General features: G+C 37.3%; 1 protein-coding gene across 1 annotated transcript in view; it reads right to left on the reverse strand.

Moving 5' to 3' along the window:
• Positions 1-16,870, reverse strand: part of CLNK (cytokine dependent hematopoietic cell linker) — a 28,341-nt gene extending 11,471 nt beyond the window's left edge. Inside the window, exons 1-9 of the mRNA XM_062493235.1 lie at positions 16,831-16,870; positions 13,224-13,258; positions 10,640-10,802; positions 8,865-8,941; positions 8,544-8,586; positions 6,362-6,390; positions 5,993-6,012; positions 4,405-4,533; positions 1,461-1,488 (exon numbers count right to left, since the gene is read on the reverse strand). Coding sequence (XP_062349219.1) covers positions 1,461-1,488; positions 4,405-4,533; positions 5,993-6,012; positions 6,362-6,390; positions 8,544-8,586; positions 8,865-8,941; positions 10,640-10,802; positions 13,224-13,258; positions 16,831-16,855 — 549 coding nt within the window. The 5' untranslated portion in view covers positions 16,856-16,870. The remainder of the gene's footprint in view (positions 1-1,460; positions 1,489-4,404; positions 4,534-5,992; positions 6,013-6,361; positions 6,391-8,543; positions 8,587-8,864; positions 8,942-10,639; positions 10,803-13,223; positions 13,259-16,830) is intronic.
• Between the last annotated feature and the right edge of the window lie 1,262 nt (positions 16,871-18,132).

An 18,132-nucleotide genomic window follows, 5' to 3' on the forward strand; every position in this document is an offset into this window, starting at 1 on the left:
CCTCTCTCTAGGCAAAGGGAGCCCAGTCCCACCAGACTCATTCCACAGGGCAGGTACTGCATGTCCTGGCTGTCCTGGTGACCCTGTGCTGCTCTCTGCCCTAGCAGCTTCAGCCTTGAGCAGCACTCCAGGTGTTGTCTAATGAGTGATGAGTAGAAGGGAATAGTCCCTTCCCTTGATCTCTTGGCAATGCTTCTGTTGACACAGCTTGACAGGCTGTTGGCCTTTATGGCTACCAGGGGTACACCAGTGACTCATGTTCGGCCTTTGTCCCCAGGTCCTTCCGAGCTGAGCAGAGGGTTTAGTTCATTCTTGGGTAGTATTTTGCCTTTGTCCTTTCCAATTTCAAGAGGCTCTTCAGTACCCTCTCCTGCAGCCTGTCCTGGTTATGGTGAAGGGCAATACTTCTCTCAAAGCTATTGACCTGCTCTTTGGTGTCTGAAACCCTGACGTGGGCACACTGTCTTCTCCTCCAAGTCACATTGAAACTGTTTAGGCCTTCATATCTATATGAATGGGAAGTGATCAAAATTAAATTTTGTCTTTTCCTTGTCATGAGACACGCAATATTTCTCCTTAAGATGTAGACAAACTAAGAGCCTGTTAAGAGCTAAATTATTTGTGCAGCTGTACAGTGACCAGCCAGAAATATTAATTACAGCTGTAAGATATTTATTTTTCTTGGGAGTGCTTTCATATTTGATTTGTAATGAGTCAGTCCAGGACAAGACAAAGTTGTTTTGTTTTAGGTTTTTTTTTTTTTTTTTTGTGCATGTGGTTTTTTTTTTTTGGTTGGTTTTTGAATATTATCTCTTGCCAATATATCACCTTTTTAAGCATGAAGTGTTGATTACAATATTGCTATCAAAGCATGTTATTGTCACCATCTTTCAAACTAAAAAAGCTTCTAACCAAGAAGGGTGAGGTCTGGGGCAGCCTCCCGGTCAGAACTGTGGAGAAGGAAAACTCAATGGATTTAAAAGTCAGACAAGTCTGTGGATTTGTGCTACAACCTGCTGTGGAACGAAAGAGTTGGGATTAACTACTATAGATTCCTTTCTTCTATTCTTCCAATAAATTGCTTGTAAGAATGTATGTGGAATCTGTTTGTCTGAAGGGGAGTGTCTCCTGCTGCTCCCTCTTCACAGGCATCCACATCAGGCAGTTATGGATGCTTTATGTGGATAGTTGGACAGGTAGCTTTTCACTGTACCTATGTTTTTATTTCTGCAAACAAATTCAGAAACTTACCCCATTCATGAAGTAGCAGTATTGAAATTGCAACACATATTAAAGATGGGCACTTTTATGACACAAAGCTAATACTGCTCTTACAGGTTTGGTTTTTTTTTTTTTCGTTTTTTACCTAATAGGCTAAAATACTATTAGAAGGGAGGCTGTGTAGCTGTGGAATGTGTTTGGCTTTTATGGTTCTCATACATACAAAGTTGAATACTTACTTTATTTGATTCCCTAACAGATGAGTGTCTGGAAAAGAAAGAATAATATGCAAGACATTTAATTATGATAAAATAAAAACAACTTTGCGTACATCATCACTGGAAACTAACATCCCTTGACAAGGGAAGGATTTTGCTACTGCTGGAGAAGTTCAGAGGCTGGTTATTTTTTACATTAATTATTTTCAGGAGAAGTATCTTGGACTTCCTTAAAAAAATAGTGTCCACTGAATTCATTATGGTAAAAGACAACTTTGTTAAGGATTTATACTGGGAGGAGAGGAAAAAGGGAGTATCAACTTCAGCCCTTTTAATCTCATGCCAGAAGGTCTTATCACACACTCCAGAGTCAGCTATAAATGGAAGTAAGTTCCTTGAAGACTGAAGAATTTAAAAATTGAAATATGCAGAGCTGAAATGGAGGGTGTAGAGGGAAGGAGGTGCAAACTAGAGAAAGATGAGTGGAGAATGTTCCTCATGGCCCTGATTAAGTATGTGTCAAGGTAGTTTTCTGCCTTCTCCTGACATATCTGATCAGCAGGACTATCATCCTTACCTGGGAAGGGAATATTCTCCCTCCAAAAAAAAACCATATAGACAAGGTATTGGGTCTGACATATTTTGTTAGATGTTTTGGTTATGATATAAGCTTGTGCTTTTTAGCAGCATGTATCTCCTAATAAAAGAGTCAGAGGACCAGATTTTACAGACTTTTTTTTTTTTTTGTTGTTGCTACTTAGCAACATAAGGTGTGAATAAGCATCTAGTAGTTTTTGGAAAGCTCTGAGATTTAGTCCCTGTTTTGCCTATCTCCTGACTGAAAAAATATGACAGTGAGATATTTTGCTAAATCCGCCAGAAGACAAAAGGAAGATCTGGTATAGGAAACCCTAGGAGCTGTTTTTCAACAGTGACAACGGCTCTCTTTTTCATGTCTGTTTTGAAAACATTGATCAGCATGGAGGCCTGAGGCAAGAAATTGGGAAATTATCTGTTTTACTCAAGAAGGCTAGGAGAAAGGAGACAAACTGTTTTGGTTTGGATAGTTGTTTTTGTGTTAGTTTCTTCAATTTCATAGCTTGGTCTCCAGGGCCATTAGTTAATGTGTGAAAACCCATATTCAGGACACTGGGTGTGTGGTAAAGTTCCATGACATTAGAAATGTGCTTGCAGGGCTGGCTCCAGCTCCAAGGGACACAGCCCTTGCATGGCCTGCTTACCATGGGCATATAAAAGTTTCAATCCCACCAGAGCTTCTAAGATACATTCCGGGACCTTGCAGTTGCCCATTTTTAATGAAGCTATTTTTAGGAGTGTATAAATAATGATGTGTTAAATTTTAGAAGTCTTCCAGATTTTGTTGGAAAACAGGACTTGCACTTCTAAATCACATCTGTGGTTGGACAACTTTGCTTACAGTCTAGCAAAGGACTGTAAGCTGCAGTGCCATACTCCTACCCTCTGCAGCTCATATGTATGTTTTCTCCTTACAAAGCTGTAACTGGACTGAGGACAGATGAGAAATATTTTGAGTGAAGTGCTTGTGGGAAATTTGTCAAATGCCTTCCCCAGATATTGTGTGGTCTTATTCTGTGCCTCTTCTGTCTTGCTCATGTGATAAAAACCCCTAGTACAATAGACATGACATGTATTTATATTACAGAATTTGGCTTTATAATAGGACCTTTTAGATCCAAGTGCTCTGCATACTGATATCTGCTGGCAACATGGCTTCTTATAACATTTCTCACAAAGGTTGCAATCTGTGCTGCCCTACTAAGGGAGGGGATCAGCTGTGGGATTTGGAACTTTGCAGCTTTATGTCAGGTCTTGCATCTGAATATAAATCCACTTCATATTAATAAAATGTCTTAGCAACCAACAGCTTTCTGAACCTAATCCTTGGAAAGTATTTCAGCACCATTCAGGGAAAAAACCCTACTCCTATAAACAACCTATAGAGCTCACTCATTAAGAGTATACTTTAAGTAAAAAAAAATATTTCCTTGATTTGTAAGCTTATTTTCCCCCCAAGGAATTTGAAGTGACCTCTGTAAAATGAAGCAAAATTCCATCCTGATGAGTTGAAATTGAAATCATTTTAGGAAGGATAGACAAGACTGACACAGCTTCTGTCTGCTATAGGTTTTTTGTCAAGAGTCATTTGAGCATCATGCTCTGTGGTCCCTGTATTTGTGTCATTCCTCTTCTCAGCATGTGTCCAACACTGTTATGAATGTACATTTAGGTCACACAGCAAGAGCACATCTGACCAGCTATGTGTTGTGTGGAAAAAGCAACCAGACTCATAACCTGGCAAAAGCAGGTTCTGGGTCATACATTTGGGCACAGGTGGTTTGTGCTTCAGGTGGTTCATCCTCACTGCCATGTCAGGATGCTGAATGACCATGGGCATTGTGTGGCTGAGGGGTGCAAAATGGAAAGGGCAAGAAATGATTTGTGGCCTGGATTCATTGGTCTCACGGGCTGAAGCCAGGCTTCTGCCTACAGATGAGTCATTTCTTTTGCTGAATGTAATATCTTTGGGATGTGGAGTGTGTTTCTGTATCGCTGGTGCAGTCTGTTTCCCTATCACTTTATTCACTAACTGTGTTACGTAAATAGCATTTTTGTACTTAAAAGTGGTTGCAAAACCTCTAAACATTATTAAGGAAAAAAAAAGGATAAATCTTAAGCAACATATTAATGAAAATTCTGTCTACTTTGCTACACCTTTACTTTTTTACCATTATTTTGTTGGTTCTTTTTTTTAAAGAAAGCCAGTGTCACATTACACTGAATACCACTTCTCTAAATTATTCACAGCTGTCTAAAGAATAACTTTCTTAAGTAAAAGCAGAGGTATGATGGAAGAAAAATTTTGTGGTTTGAGCAGGGAGAGTGTTTTGATTCTCAGGGAACGAAGATGAGGAATGCACTGTACCTTGTGACTTTTGCTGACACTGGAAAGGTGGGATCTTGGCGGAGTGTGTTCCTCTTGTGAAAGACCTGGCTGCTTATTCTTGGCTCTGGAGGAAGGGCTTGATACTGCTTTGGCAGCATCTTTGGAGGCCTAGAGAAGTCACAGGAGAACTTGAAGAACTATTAGGGAATAAAGGGGGTGCAGGGACTGTGTTTTAAGCACAAGTTGTAGAAGTAAGAGACTGGAATTTTCTGAGAGTGTGTCAATGTATTTGTGCTAAGACAACCTCAGATCCAGGAATCCTTCGGGACCTTTCAATAGCAATAGTAATACTGGATAATATTCTACATTTGCAAGACATTACTGCACTGTGTTGTGTGCCACTAAATACTGCTTTTGTGTGCCTCACCAGGGTGTGCCAAGTACAGCTCTGCAGTGTGGGTATGGGTCTGTATATGGACCAGCCAGGGAACACGCTGCAGTTTCAGACACAGGGAGAAAATGTTCGTCATCCCAGAAAGCTCACAGGTAACAGGGGCCAGGTGTTTTCTGATGGGTGTGGGCACACCCTCTCTCTGCTCTGTGACCAGGCAGTCCCAGCCCAGCTCCAGCTGGGAGCTGTAGCATGGAGAGGTTGGCTGGACAAAACTGGAGGTGCATCCAAGGTGCCTGGCAGAGCTGCCTTCAGCGGTGGGCTCCTGTGGAGGGAGCCTTGTGTTTGTACAGTACATACCCAAATTAAGTCAAGTGAGAGAATTAAGAACCATTCTGGCCACCATAACACAAACAGAAACAAATAGTGAAATTTTGTAGAATAATGGGTTGTGAATGTTCTTGTTCCTGCACTATTATGGTTTTGAATTTGTGAAATTTTACTGCCCTTTTATGCTATTTCATATTTGTTAGGGTCAAATCTAAATATGCAGTGCTAATCATATTTTAAAATTCTTTATAGAAGAATTTCTCTTAGAGTAGCCAGTGTAGGCAATGGAGGAATAAACTTGCCATTCCTAGATGACCTTTTGAAAGGATGTTTTTTAATTATATCAGTTGTTATGTGAGGTTGACCAAATCAAGAGGTGATTATTATTTTATTTGTGGGCATATAATAGAAAAATATATTTGTGGAATAGAGCTTGGTCTAATTTCTGTGGGAGTAAGTGGAGTTATTCCAGTTGATTTCTATACGTGATTTAGACGTGTAGCAAAAAGCACTGGCGAATTGATTTAAGTGAGAATGAAGTCAATATTATCATAATGAACAGAGCCTAAGGTACCAATAAAATTGGTGGAATATTTTTGTCCCCAGCAATTTATATTCTGGGTTGAACCAGATTCAATATTTCTAGGCTTTTGACTTGTCTGTAGGCATGGCCAAGTTGGTTTTGAAGATGCAGATTCATAGCTCCTGCTATGAATGCTTAGAGCTCATGTTTTGTTCTCCTTAATTCCATATCAGAACATGTAAGTCCAAAGAGAGCCAGCAGTAAAAGGATGCTGGCTCACTTCCAGTCACCTCATTACCATGAGCAGCACAGATGGATGTGAGCATTCATTAGCACTGAGTTCCCCGGGGACCACAGGTAAGTGATCTCTGATGTGATCTTACCGTGGGGGAGGTGTAGGCTCCTGGAAAAGAGAGGAAACAAAAACCTCTGTAAGCTTTTTCCCCCACTCCCTTGGTTTGCTAGAGAGAAATGTGAAGAATTTAGATTAAGTAGATGTGCCTGACTAAAAGAGTCAAAGGGTTTCTGTGCTCTACAGCACAAAACATCATGCTATAACATGCCACTTAAGAATCACTGAGGAATAAAAGACATCCTCATGTGAATGCAAGTGAGTGAGTCAATGTAGCACTGCAGATAGGAGTTCTCATTTCCTTTAGCTAGGTGCTAGCAAAATGGCAGCCTGCTTTTAAAACTCCATTAAATGGCAAAATAACCAGTAACAATATGAATTGATGAGGGATTCTGCTTACCTGGTATCCATGTATTTTCATTCTTCCTCCTAAAAAATAATTACAAATAATTCTTAGTAGAGTGCTACCCATATAATTCACAAACGAAGTTACAGCTTTATTCTGGTATTGTTGTTATTATTATGGGCAGTCCAGCCCCATTCCTTGCCTTTCCCTGGCTCTACCTCCAGAACTCTGCTCTTGCTTTCAGAATGAAACATTTGAGGGTTATATTTATTCAGGTATTGTAAATTTAAATATTTTTCAGAGACTTTATATATGTGTGTATATATATATATATCTGTATATGCTTATCAAGTTAGGGATGCATTTTTGTATAGCAATTTATAAAAATACTGAAAACCAATTAAATTTATTATATTTTTTTCAAATATACCAAAATATGACTTATTTAAACATCATACTAATAAAAAGAATCTTATTTTTTGCTATATTGAAATTATTTTCCTAACTTCTGCATTCTGAAATCCTAACTGATGCAAAGGACATACAACATATCTCAAGCTCTCCTTCAAGTAAACCATAACAAATTGCTCTGAATAAAATAATGGTAGCTTAAATGTTTAACGTTTCTAGAAAATACTGCTGAAAAAAGTCTTCTATGCCATTCATGCCATCTTGTGGCAAGGCCCATAATAGCACTGGACATGAGAAAAAGATGTGAAGGTATATTTAAAAACAATGTAGCTATTATCTGAAAATAATAGTGTCCTCTATAAAGCACTGTTTACTCAGAAGGTACTAAATGTATGTATTGTGTTTGCTAACACCAGACTTTAATTTATATTCCTGCACTGGCTTTGGTCATTCTTAACATCAGCACATATCACATGGAGACATGTAAATCCAATTCAAAGGAATTTGAAGCTTTAAATAAACTTCAAACTGTCCTTGTCCACTGATTTCTGCAGATTTTGAAGATGGCTTACTCGAATTTATCTCAATTCAGCTTTTTTTTCCCCCAGGCTACATGGGGATTTGCACACAGAAATCAATCTAACCTTTCATTTTTAAACTATATAGTGCTTACTTTCTCATCATCTGTAGGAATTATTTCTCTCTACATTTTGCATTATAGTGTGAAATAAGAGGGGGAAAAAAGCAAATGCTGTTTTACATGGAATTCTTTGAGTTATTTTTTCTGGCTGCAAATTATAATACTCTGTAAAAATCAGCTGTTACAGGAAACCCAAAAGGGTCACATTTTCTTGGCTTGGCAATTGCAGTCTTTTTGACCATATTACCCTATGGTTCAAAGCTTTAAAAATGGTAAGATAAAAATACCATTTATTTTCAAAGATAATCAGATATTTAATCCTTCAGTAGCAGACTTCATGATGTACTGCTACATCCAAGTAAATGAAATATAAAAAAAGTGTATAGAAACCTACTTTTAAATCATTCTTACAACTGAGTAAGTAAAACTGCCAATTAGAGGATTTAATATTTGTACACTTCATTAGGTTTCCGAAGAATAAGATCATCTCTGATTTCACCACAAGAATCAGAACAAAAATTAAAGGATTTAATTTCTCAAAGGATTTTAAAGCAAATTTAGGGTTAAAGTTAAAGCAGCAGAGAAAAAACATGCTAGGTGATGTCCCACACAATGAGCATATTCTGAGTAGGTGAACATTGTCAGGCAGCCTTTGTAAATAGTCACCCTAGGATGTAAATGCCTTGTGGGAGTTGCTAAAGTTGGCATCACTAGTTAAAAATAGTTATTAGATTATGTTTTACAGTATAGTCATAGAAAAAGCCCAAGAAGGATAGGGAGTGAAAAATAATTACATTATTAGCAATAAAGCACAGCAGGAACTTGCAGCCTTTTGGTGAAAGAGTTCAGGAGACATTGGCTTCTCCCTGCCCCTTATGTCCTTACAATGCAGTGAAAAGGAAAATAAAATCTGATTTTTTAACTGAAGGGCTTTTTTTCTTCCTCCTATAGGAACAGGGAACTCCTGAGAGAAAATATATCTCCTGTAAATAATTACTTCAGTGTTAGACAGTTTAAAGTGTACTGCAAAATTTGCAGGATGATTGTTTTGGAAAGCAGCTGCTGTTCTGAAAACTGTGTCTATTCTATCAAACGTAATCTCTGCCTATGTACAAAAGGTAAATATGGAAGTAACAATTACTATTTCTGTTTTGCAGAAATGGGTAGGGGTTTTTTTTATTATACCTCTTACATTTGGCAGTGTTCCCTCCGGATCAAATGTGCGAATCTGTTAATAAACCAAAACAAAAAACAAACAACAAATGTGATGTTAGCCATCATTCTTGAAGCTGTGGCCAGTAGAAAAGGTGCTGCTCCTGGCTGGGATGCCTCTAAGACTTTGCAGAACCCCAGCATCCATGCAAAGTGAAACAGGAACAGCTCACAGCCACTTGGGCTGCCTGGTGCAAAGGAATGTGACGTGGCTAAGACTTTAGATTGCACTTTGGGGGGTGTTACAGAAAAGGGGAAATCTGCTTGTGATTAAGGTTTAGTGTCTTTACTTACAGCTGAGTATTGAAGGGGCTGAGGTGGGTTCTTGCTCGTTGGGGAAGTGGTACATGAAGGCCTTAAGCAACGTTTATCTGCAAAAGAGGAAGAAAAATCAAACATGAGGAATTCAGTGATATGATGTTTGAAGAAGGAGGGGTTTTAATGTTCAAAATGTGTTTTTCAGGTCAGTTCTCACCTTTGCCTTATTTTTATTTTTTTTATTTTTTTTGCCCCAGAACATAACAACCATTTTAGCAGCTGTATTGAGGATTTAAGCATGACCCTGCTAATAGCTTTATGGCTAACATCCCCACTGTGGTTATAAATAAAAGCCTTCATAAGCTGGTAAGCAGTTAAGGCAGACATTTGACATTAACTCTACTTAGATTACTGAATTTGTTTTTCATTTAAAACTTTGCTCTTGGCAAAGCCATCTTGTTCTGGTTTTGTGAGAGTTGTAGGGACTTTATTCTCTTAAGTAGTATTCTAGTTTTTACTTTAGCTTTTAATAAAAACTGCATCCCTGGTGATCAAAAAGAAATGCTCAGGTTGTATGCTAATGTGTTTTCAGTCATTCGTTTTACATCTCAATGGCACTGGTATTTATCTAGAAAAGATGGCAAAAATATTTGCATTGAATTTTACCCTGTTGAAATATGTTTTCAGTCCTTTCCTCACTCTTGTATCTTGCCACATTATAGGTACTGGGAATAATCTGCAAAAAGCAGATTTTTGTTTAATATGTTTTACCTGAATTCACAAAATAAAAACTGTGTCTTTTGGCTATTTCAGGACAATCTTACATAAACAACAAAAGATGCTGACTGCTAAATGAAAGTTTTTACAACTAACCAAGATAAAACTGTGTTTGGAATTCAATTAGATTTCCAAATAAAATGGATAAATTAGCCTTGGAACATAACTTAGAATATCTGGTTGTTCAGACTGATTGTGATCCTTTCACGCACTGATAAATTTACTCACTTTAAAAGCCATCTATTTGTTTTGACATCAAATAAACTCTCACAAAAACTGAGTAGAAAATGTTTTTGCTAACTTTGATGTGAACTGGAGCAAACTATCTGGTTTATGGTTTCCAATCTTTATCATCTAGGACTCCCCACCATTTTTTAACTATTTAAAACCTCTGGAGTGTTTATATTGGGTTGGAGCAATGCTCCAGCTAGGATGACATTTCACTTCCATAAATTGGATATTAATTGGCTCTGTATGTTTAGGCATTAAATGTGAGTTAGAATAGCTTTAATAAACCAGAAGGTGATTAATGCAGCTACCTTACAAGGTTAGGAATGCTTGAGAAATACACTCAAAGTAATTGCTTATTACTGCTATTTAAAACATCAGAGAACACCTTTGGAAAGAATACTACATTATCATCTGGAGGAAAGTTTAGTGTGTTCTTTAATATGTTTTCCATCTTAAAGGTTTCTAGGCTTAAATAGCAGTGAGATTTTCTGAAATGGCTGTGGGTTTGATCAGCCAGTTTTTTGCATGTTCCATGTGGAATGGGATAATAGAATTTATCCTGTGAAGGTAATATTAAAATTTAAAAGCTGTATTTAATAATTTAGCATAATCTAATGAAAATCAGGGTAACTGTTGAATATGAAGAAGCAGACAAAGCTCTTCTCATGTTTCTGCTTACCAGTGTTATTTTCCAGTTGAACCATTTGGTTAAAAATAAAAATATCTGGACTGAAAACTGCAAGTCTGTGCTGTGCCTATATAACACTAGGTTTTGCTCAGTTTCCACAGACAGAAAATGTTACCTGCATATTCAGATTCTTGTAGAGGTTTGGCAGGAAGGATTCTCAAGGAATGAATGGCCTCCAGCATTGAAGAACTTACAGTCTCATACTCATTTTCTCCCTCCTCCACTGGCTTGGAGGAAAACTGTAAGTCACTCTTGCGCTTCATTGTCAAGTATTTGCTCTGGATAGAAGGAGACATATACAGATAATGCAAATAAATTAAAGTTCAAGATTGATTTCAGTGTGGAAATACATGATTATCATAACCAGATGTTTTGGTGCATGGGAAATTTTCTGATGGAAATGGAAGGGTTGGAAGTAGTTGAGGAAATGGTTTGAGTACATAAATTTTTAATTCAGATTCATGAAATAGCCTTTTGGGAAACAGTTTAAATGTCTCTCTGAATTTTGCCTCCCTGCTCTTGAAAATGTAATGAGAGTGTTTAATTTATGATCATTTCAGACATTTGAAACTACATCTTTTATTATAATATTATCCATGTAGTATTTGTATTGTACTGAATGTTTACATATGTTACTTGCAAGAATATATTAACTAGCTCATCACAAATGTCACTCTTCAAAATAAAAACATACGGTGTTTTGGGGAATTTGTGTTGACAAATGTGCAATCCAAGTGAATGTGATAGTGAGTATTGAGCAGTGGCATCCATGGAAATATGGTGCTGAGACTGACTCAGGATGTCTCTGGATGTGTCTGTACCCTTGTATAGGTTTGTTCAAGGTTGTGTTCTGGAGTGCTGCTCCACCCTTCACCCTCTGTTTTCTCACTGAAACAACTGCTGGCTTCCTTCAGCACAGACCTGACATTGCTGATGAGGAAACTCAGCTGAGGGTACCCCATGCCTCTAGAAGTCATATTTTGTTACCAACAGTGTAGGTGCATCCATGCACTTGGATCTTCTTTGATGTTTCTTTTACTCTCAAATTTAATTTATTCTCAAATTTATTCCCTGGTGCTTATTTTATTCTCATTAGTAATGGGGAATCAATAGCTTCCTGGCATATCTTCTTCTACCAGTTAAGTGCCCTTTCAGTTCATGCTTTTTCTCTTGAGTGCTAAAATTTAAACCATTTTGTTTTCTCTCCAAGGACATTAAAATATTTGATTACTATCCACTATATTTCAAACTTTATTATGCCAATGCCTATAATTATATGTTTTTATTCTTCTCACTAAGAAAATATACTTCTTTAAATCTTTCCTGGATTGTCAACCCACTTGAAAGACTTTGAATCTCATATCCCCAGTGTTACTTTCCTGTGAGCTCACTCCAGACTGTACACATCTTTGTTACAGCATGAGGCAGTACAGTACATGGCAGGGCAAGGTTTGTCTTTGTGACAGTACATAAAAATGTCACCACACCCTAGACAGACCCCTGCAGGGTACCTGGGTTTTCAGGCTCTTCTCTGCACGGCTCTTTCCAGTTCAATAGCAGACTTACTGTCAGCTAGGCTGAGAGTGGTTATTTTTTCAATCAGTTTTGCAAGCACTTTCACTTAGATTAAATGCATTTTCATCTAGACCAGGCATGTACTTGTGAGACTGTCTTAAGGGAAATATCAGAAGCCTAACAAAAATCAATGTATATCACATTTACTGTTTTCTTTCTCACTATTGTAGTCATATTTCTGGTGAAAAGGAAATTACTTTTAGTTTGGGGAGTTGATGAGATGTTCTTCATGTTCACATTAACAATTCTTTACATAATCAGGCCTATTATTTCCAAAAGATGCTTTCAGATGGAATTTGTTTAATAATCTCTCCAGGTGCCAATAAAATTGTCAGGATTTCCTTTCTTTCTTGGAAGAAATTGCATTTATCATTGCTCTTTTCCATAATTTTAGGAACTTGGAACTCTAGAGAATTCCCATAGGTTACAAATTAGGATCTCAGAAATTTCTTAGATAATTCTTTAAGTGTTTTAGCATAAGTAAATAATTTCCTGACCATTCTTTCCCCATTATGCTCTGTGTTGTTTTTGCCTTCTATTTGGTATTAATCCCCTATAGCATCTGATTGTTATTAATCATTCTGTGAAATCTGAAGCAAAGTATTGATTGCATCAAACTTCTTTAGTCATCCTTTGTTTGTCCTACTTGCTTATTAAAACATAGACCTGTGCCTAATTTTCATCTTTCTGTGATTTAAAAGGTATTTATACTCTTTTCTTATGCACCTGAACTGAAACTCAAACCCAGATTTCAGGTACAAGTGGAAAGACATTGAAATATGCACTGTTTGCTTTTCAGCTTTCGTTTGTATTGCTAATATATTTAATCTTGAGATTTATGACTTACATTCGTTTTCAGCTTGATTCCTGCTATTTTTACCTGATCTTATGATAAAGGTATATTTTAGGTTCAGCCCATAAATGGCAAGTGAGCCACTTCTCCAGTCTAGATCCCACTAAAGAAGAGTAAAAGTTCTCATCTATATTTCACAATTCTCATGCCTAATTTTGCACTAAAACCCAGTGATGATTACATTTTTGTTAGTATTATAGCCCAGATGATCTTAACATACATCAGGAAGTGAAAGCAAAGTAAAACTTTAGGAAGAACATGTGGTACTTACAGAATGATGGGTGTTAGCAGGAATAGTTCTCTTTTCTGTATGAAAAGGAGAAAAGCTGTCATCAGGTCCCATTCTGTAGTAAATTATACAGTAGCTAACAACTTATATAAAGCAATAAATGTCTGCCAACTGCAGACTTTAGAGTATTTATTTACAGTATTGTAGAGATACTGAAAACAGGACATGAGCAGGTCCACCCATGAGTTTGTGCACCTATACAATGCATGGGGAAGTAGCTGTGTGGAAATGGGATTCACAATCATGAGCATGTCTAAGCCCGCCCAAGAAAAACACCCAAAAAAGGGTGTGCTTGAACTCCTCTCTCTCTCTCCTGAGTTTTACTTCTTGGTGCAGAACTTTGAGAGCTATGGGACTGCTGGTCTGGAAATCCCTCTGTGAATAGAACCCTGTTTTGTTCTCTTTGTAGCAGAAGAAAATCCCAAATCTGAGACCACTCTAGCTATCAGGCTGTAAACTATTCTTAGTGGTGTTTGTCTGCCCATGAAGCTGTCTCATGGTATAGCCACAAGTATAGCCACAAGAGCATGAGCTACAGGGCCAAAGAACTGGTGGACAGAGGCTCCCAATTTCTGCACTTAACTTGCTTTGCACATTTAACCCAGTGACTCTTTAATGCAAAACAGCCATGGTATGACCTCACCCAGTATGTGCTCAAAAGTAGAGCATTCCTTCTATCATTCTATAAATTCCTTCTATCAAGACCAACCAATAACAAATAATTACAGCATGTTGTAATGTTTAGGAAAAGAGGGAATTGTGCACTGAAGTACTTTTATACTAAGGAAAGAGTTAAAATCAGAACTACTTCTTGTCCAGGCTTGTATCCCATAGCTGAAGGATATCAAGGACAGCCAGCATCCCACAACCTTCCCTTACAGACGTGTTTTGGGAGAAGCAAGTTTCTGCCTAAACACCTTCTTTGCATTTGTTGCTCTCATTCTGTGAGCCTGGCATTGCATGTTTTTGTATACCCCAGCAGATGGCATTGAATGTTCATTTATTCAGTATACGTAGTACTTTAATCTCTGCTTAGAGTATCATTCATGGGCAACAGGGAGGGAGACTTATTCATGCAAACTACTTGTCTGATTTTCCAGTTTAGTTATACTGGTGCTAACCAGCAGTAAACCCAGTTAAAGGTGGTACCAGGATAATAATAAAAAAGGCAGTGTCTTAATTTGCAGCCTTTGTACTTCTGTTCATAAAATAGTGTGCTTGTTTTATCCTCAACAATAAAAAATGAATAACAATGGTAAACGTCAATGCTATTGCCCGTGCATTCCATGGCTTAATGCTAAAAGGGACTGTTTGACACAAGCCTTTGGGGTGATGTATTGCTATCCAATATCATTTTACAATTTGATGTCCGGGTCAGTTTATCATCTCTTCTGTTATGCATGAATCACTGAAGTTCTTTCTTAGGCCTCCTTTGCACTGGACTAGTCAAGGGAGCAGCACTGGTGTTGCTTTTCCATGGGTCTGTCCTCTACATAAGGTAACTGCCCAAATATTTGCTCTGTGCTAGCTGAGGAATGCAAACCAGTGAGAAACCACTCTTCCTGTTATTTAAGAATATAATTTTCATAATGAAGATGAATATTTGACTCTGTCAGCCTTGCTGTACATATCAGGCCTTCAGAATGAGAAGTGCTGTGTGCTGTCCAGGTGTTAGATGGGGCACTGTTAGAGAAGCTAAGAACCCAAGGGGAGACTATTTCTGCTGTTATCTATCTATCTATCTATCTATCTATCTATCTATCTATCTATCTTGTTGGAACATCCAGTCTAGTCTGGGTTGATAAGGGGCTTTAAAGGTCATCTAACCCAACCCACCAGCAATGATCAGAGACATCTTCAAATTTTCTGGCTTTTGCTGCACTGGCTGTTGAACAAGGATGAAAGAGGACAGAATCTTTGTGCCAGGTAGCTGCAATCAGCTGGACCTTCTGGCATAATTTTTTTTCACTACAAGCTAATGATTTAAAGCTGGCACAGGCTAGAGTCTCCTCAAGCTATAGGGACCCATCATGTTTTATTCAGTCTGAAAATTTTTCGTTGCTTTGCTGCATTGCCTATGAAATTGATAAATAGAGAATATCACTTATAATAATAGTAAGGTGTAATATTTATGTGGCATACATGTGGGTGTGTTTCTGCTAGTTAACAGACAATGCCTGCTATCAAAAGACAAAGTGGAAAAAATTATCTTCTCTTTAATTTGCAGTGGAATGAAACAGTGTGTGCATTTTGTGGCAACCTTGACTTTTCATGGTGACCTAAAAAAGTTTTGTTTAAAAGGGTGACAGCTTAGGAATTTGTACATGCAAATCCAACATCAAAAACATAGCCCTTGAAGTGGGAAAGCAGAAGGTAAATCTGTTCCCATTGGATTCTCTGAATCTAGGAATGCACAATGGTTTTTTCAGTCACTGTGGTGTTTCAGCCAGTGGCAGAAAGTGATAAGTTGTGGGTTGTGATTTAATAAACACTGTGATCCTGACAGGGATCCTAACCACTTCAGTGGGAAAAAACCCTCAAGCTGGAAATGCTGAAAGGAGGAACTGTGTAGACATTTTCAGAGTCACTCTTTTACAGTCTTGCCCAAAATTATCATGCAAAACCTTGTCCTGCTCAGGTATACAGGCATCTTCCTTAAGCCTACAGAGGGACTAGATTAACAAGCTTCCTGAATAATATATGTTTAATTAGAGTACCAAGCAAAAGATTAGGCAGGTTTCACTTCAGAGATGTGAAAAAGGCATGTGAATATACATCAGTTATAGCAGGCACTTGGGCTAAGGCCAGCTATCCACAGACAATAAAAGATTTGCAATTAGATGATAGATTGCTGGATTTTATTTTTCCCAGAACTGCTTTTTCCAGCCCTAAATCTAAATTTTCTATATTATGTGGATATTGAATGCATTTAAGCAAACTTCACATAACACTATAAACATATGGTACATCAAATAAATTCATCTGGCTAGTTGTGCCACTTTTTAGTTAGATAATTTAATATGCTTTGCCTTAAATGTCTCAGCTCAGCTACAGTTGTGAAAGGCAGTGTCATTTATGAGCAATTTAAGAAAGTGCAATGTTTTACTTTTGAAACTAATGTAGTTTAAACACATGCTTGCTACTGACCATAATCTGTCATGGAAACAGTTCCTATGTCATTGTATTGTTGTTTTGGAACAGCAAACAAGAAAAAGAGGCGAGACCTTCAAAGGTAGCAGCAGAGGGAAAAAGAAAGTTCCCTCAGTTGCTTTCTAGAAGCCATCAACCAAAGTAATTTTTTCAGTCTGGATCAAGAGAATAACTTATTCCTCACTTTTTACAGTGTATAGCATCATGAAGCAAAACACTTTTTGGGGCATGGTGGAAGTAAACACTTTTTTTGGTCTGCATTAGTGAATATCCTTTTAGTGGGTATCCATCACTTTTAATTTTTTCTACCAGTTTCAATTTAATTTTTATTATATTAAAATGTTGAGATCTGCCACAGACTTTTACTGGCTCTGAGTAAGAAGTAGGCTACATACACATGTTGTAGTACTTTTTTTCCCCAACAGTGAATGAATTTTACCTTTCGCGTGTATATTCGGATTCATTACTTCATGTATGTTTGGGCAAGATCTAAATACATAAAAAAAGAAAAAAGTCCGCTTAATTAAATATTAGACATTGCCATTGTTCTGTGAAACTTCTCAAAGAGTCCAGTTTAAATTAATGAGTAAATGTTGCAAGGATAATAAGTACATTTGAGAAATTACTTGGCAGATTTGGAAATTCAACAATCTTGGGACAAACCTTACATTTTTGTTCACTTACAGCTCCAAATTTGTTGCATACAGCTCTACTCATTTTGCAAACATTCATTTTAGACATAAATATTGTAGCAGTCTTATTGATGCTTTAGCCTATTCAGTGCATTGTTGGAGGGATGAGTTTCCTTAGGGAGGTGGGAGAGCTAAAACTCACTTTGCACATGCAGCTGTGCCGCTCCACATTGCTCCCTTCCCATTCTGCCAAATAAGTATAACACTTTCCCTAGTCCTGATGTGGTATTCTTCCATCCTGCTATTCCTCTGCCATGGAGAATATATGAGACATATTTGGTGTGGAAGAAGCACATTAGCCTTACTCTGGTGTTGGTTCTCTCACCATGACCCTCTTTACCCACTGGACCATAGGTCTGTATCAGTCTGTCCAGCAACATTTATGGATCACTGCAGTAGCAGTACTTAGTATTCAGAAGCAGCATCAAAAGTTGTTTTGCAAGGAAGATTTGGCCAGGAATTACATTAAGAGTGCATTAGTGTACACTCATCTATATCTATATCATCTATATATCACCTATATCTTTATCTATATCTAATCTATCTATCTATATCTATATCTATATCTATATCTATATCTATCTATATCTATATCTATATCTATATCTATATCTATATCTATATCTATACCTATATCTATATCTATATCTATATCTATCTATCTATATATCTATCTATATCATCTATATCTATATCTATATCTAGCTATATATCTAATCTATATATCTATATCTTTTATCTATATCTAAGCATACACCCTTGCAGTTGCCTAAAGTTTGGGAAGTAATACATCAGAAACCTCTGAGTTACAACTAGCTCACTCTTAACAATTACAAAATAAGTTAGGTTAGCAGCAGCTTTTGAACACAGGATGAAACTGAGTAGTTTCCTGTTCAGTGACTAAGCTGTAAACCACAAAAGAGTGTACTAGAGTAGAGTGTGTGATAATAGCATGGACACATCAACATTAAAGCTTTTATTTATATTACTTATCAGTGATTTAAAAAGTAATTTATTTACTTATTTTTTTGGCAAAGCTGTTTTCCTGC

The sequence above is a fragment of the Cinclus cinclus genome, chromosome 5 (genome assembly GCF_963662255.1).
Source record: "Cinclus cinclus chromosome 5, bCinCin1.1, whole genome shotgun sequence".
NCBI classification, from domain to species: Eukaryota; Metazoa; Chordata; class Aves; order Passeriformes; family Cinclidae; genus Cinclus; species Cinclus cinclus.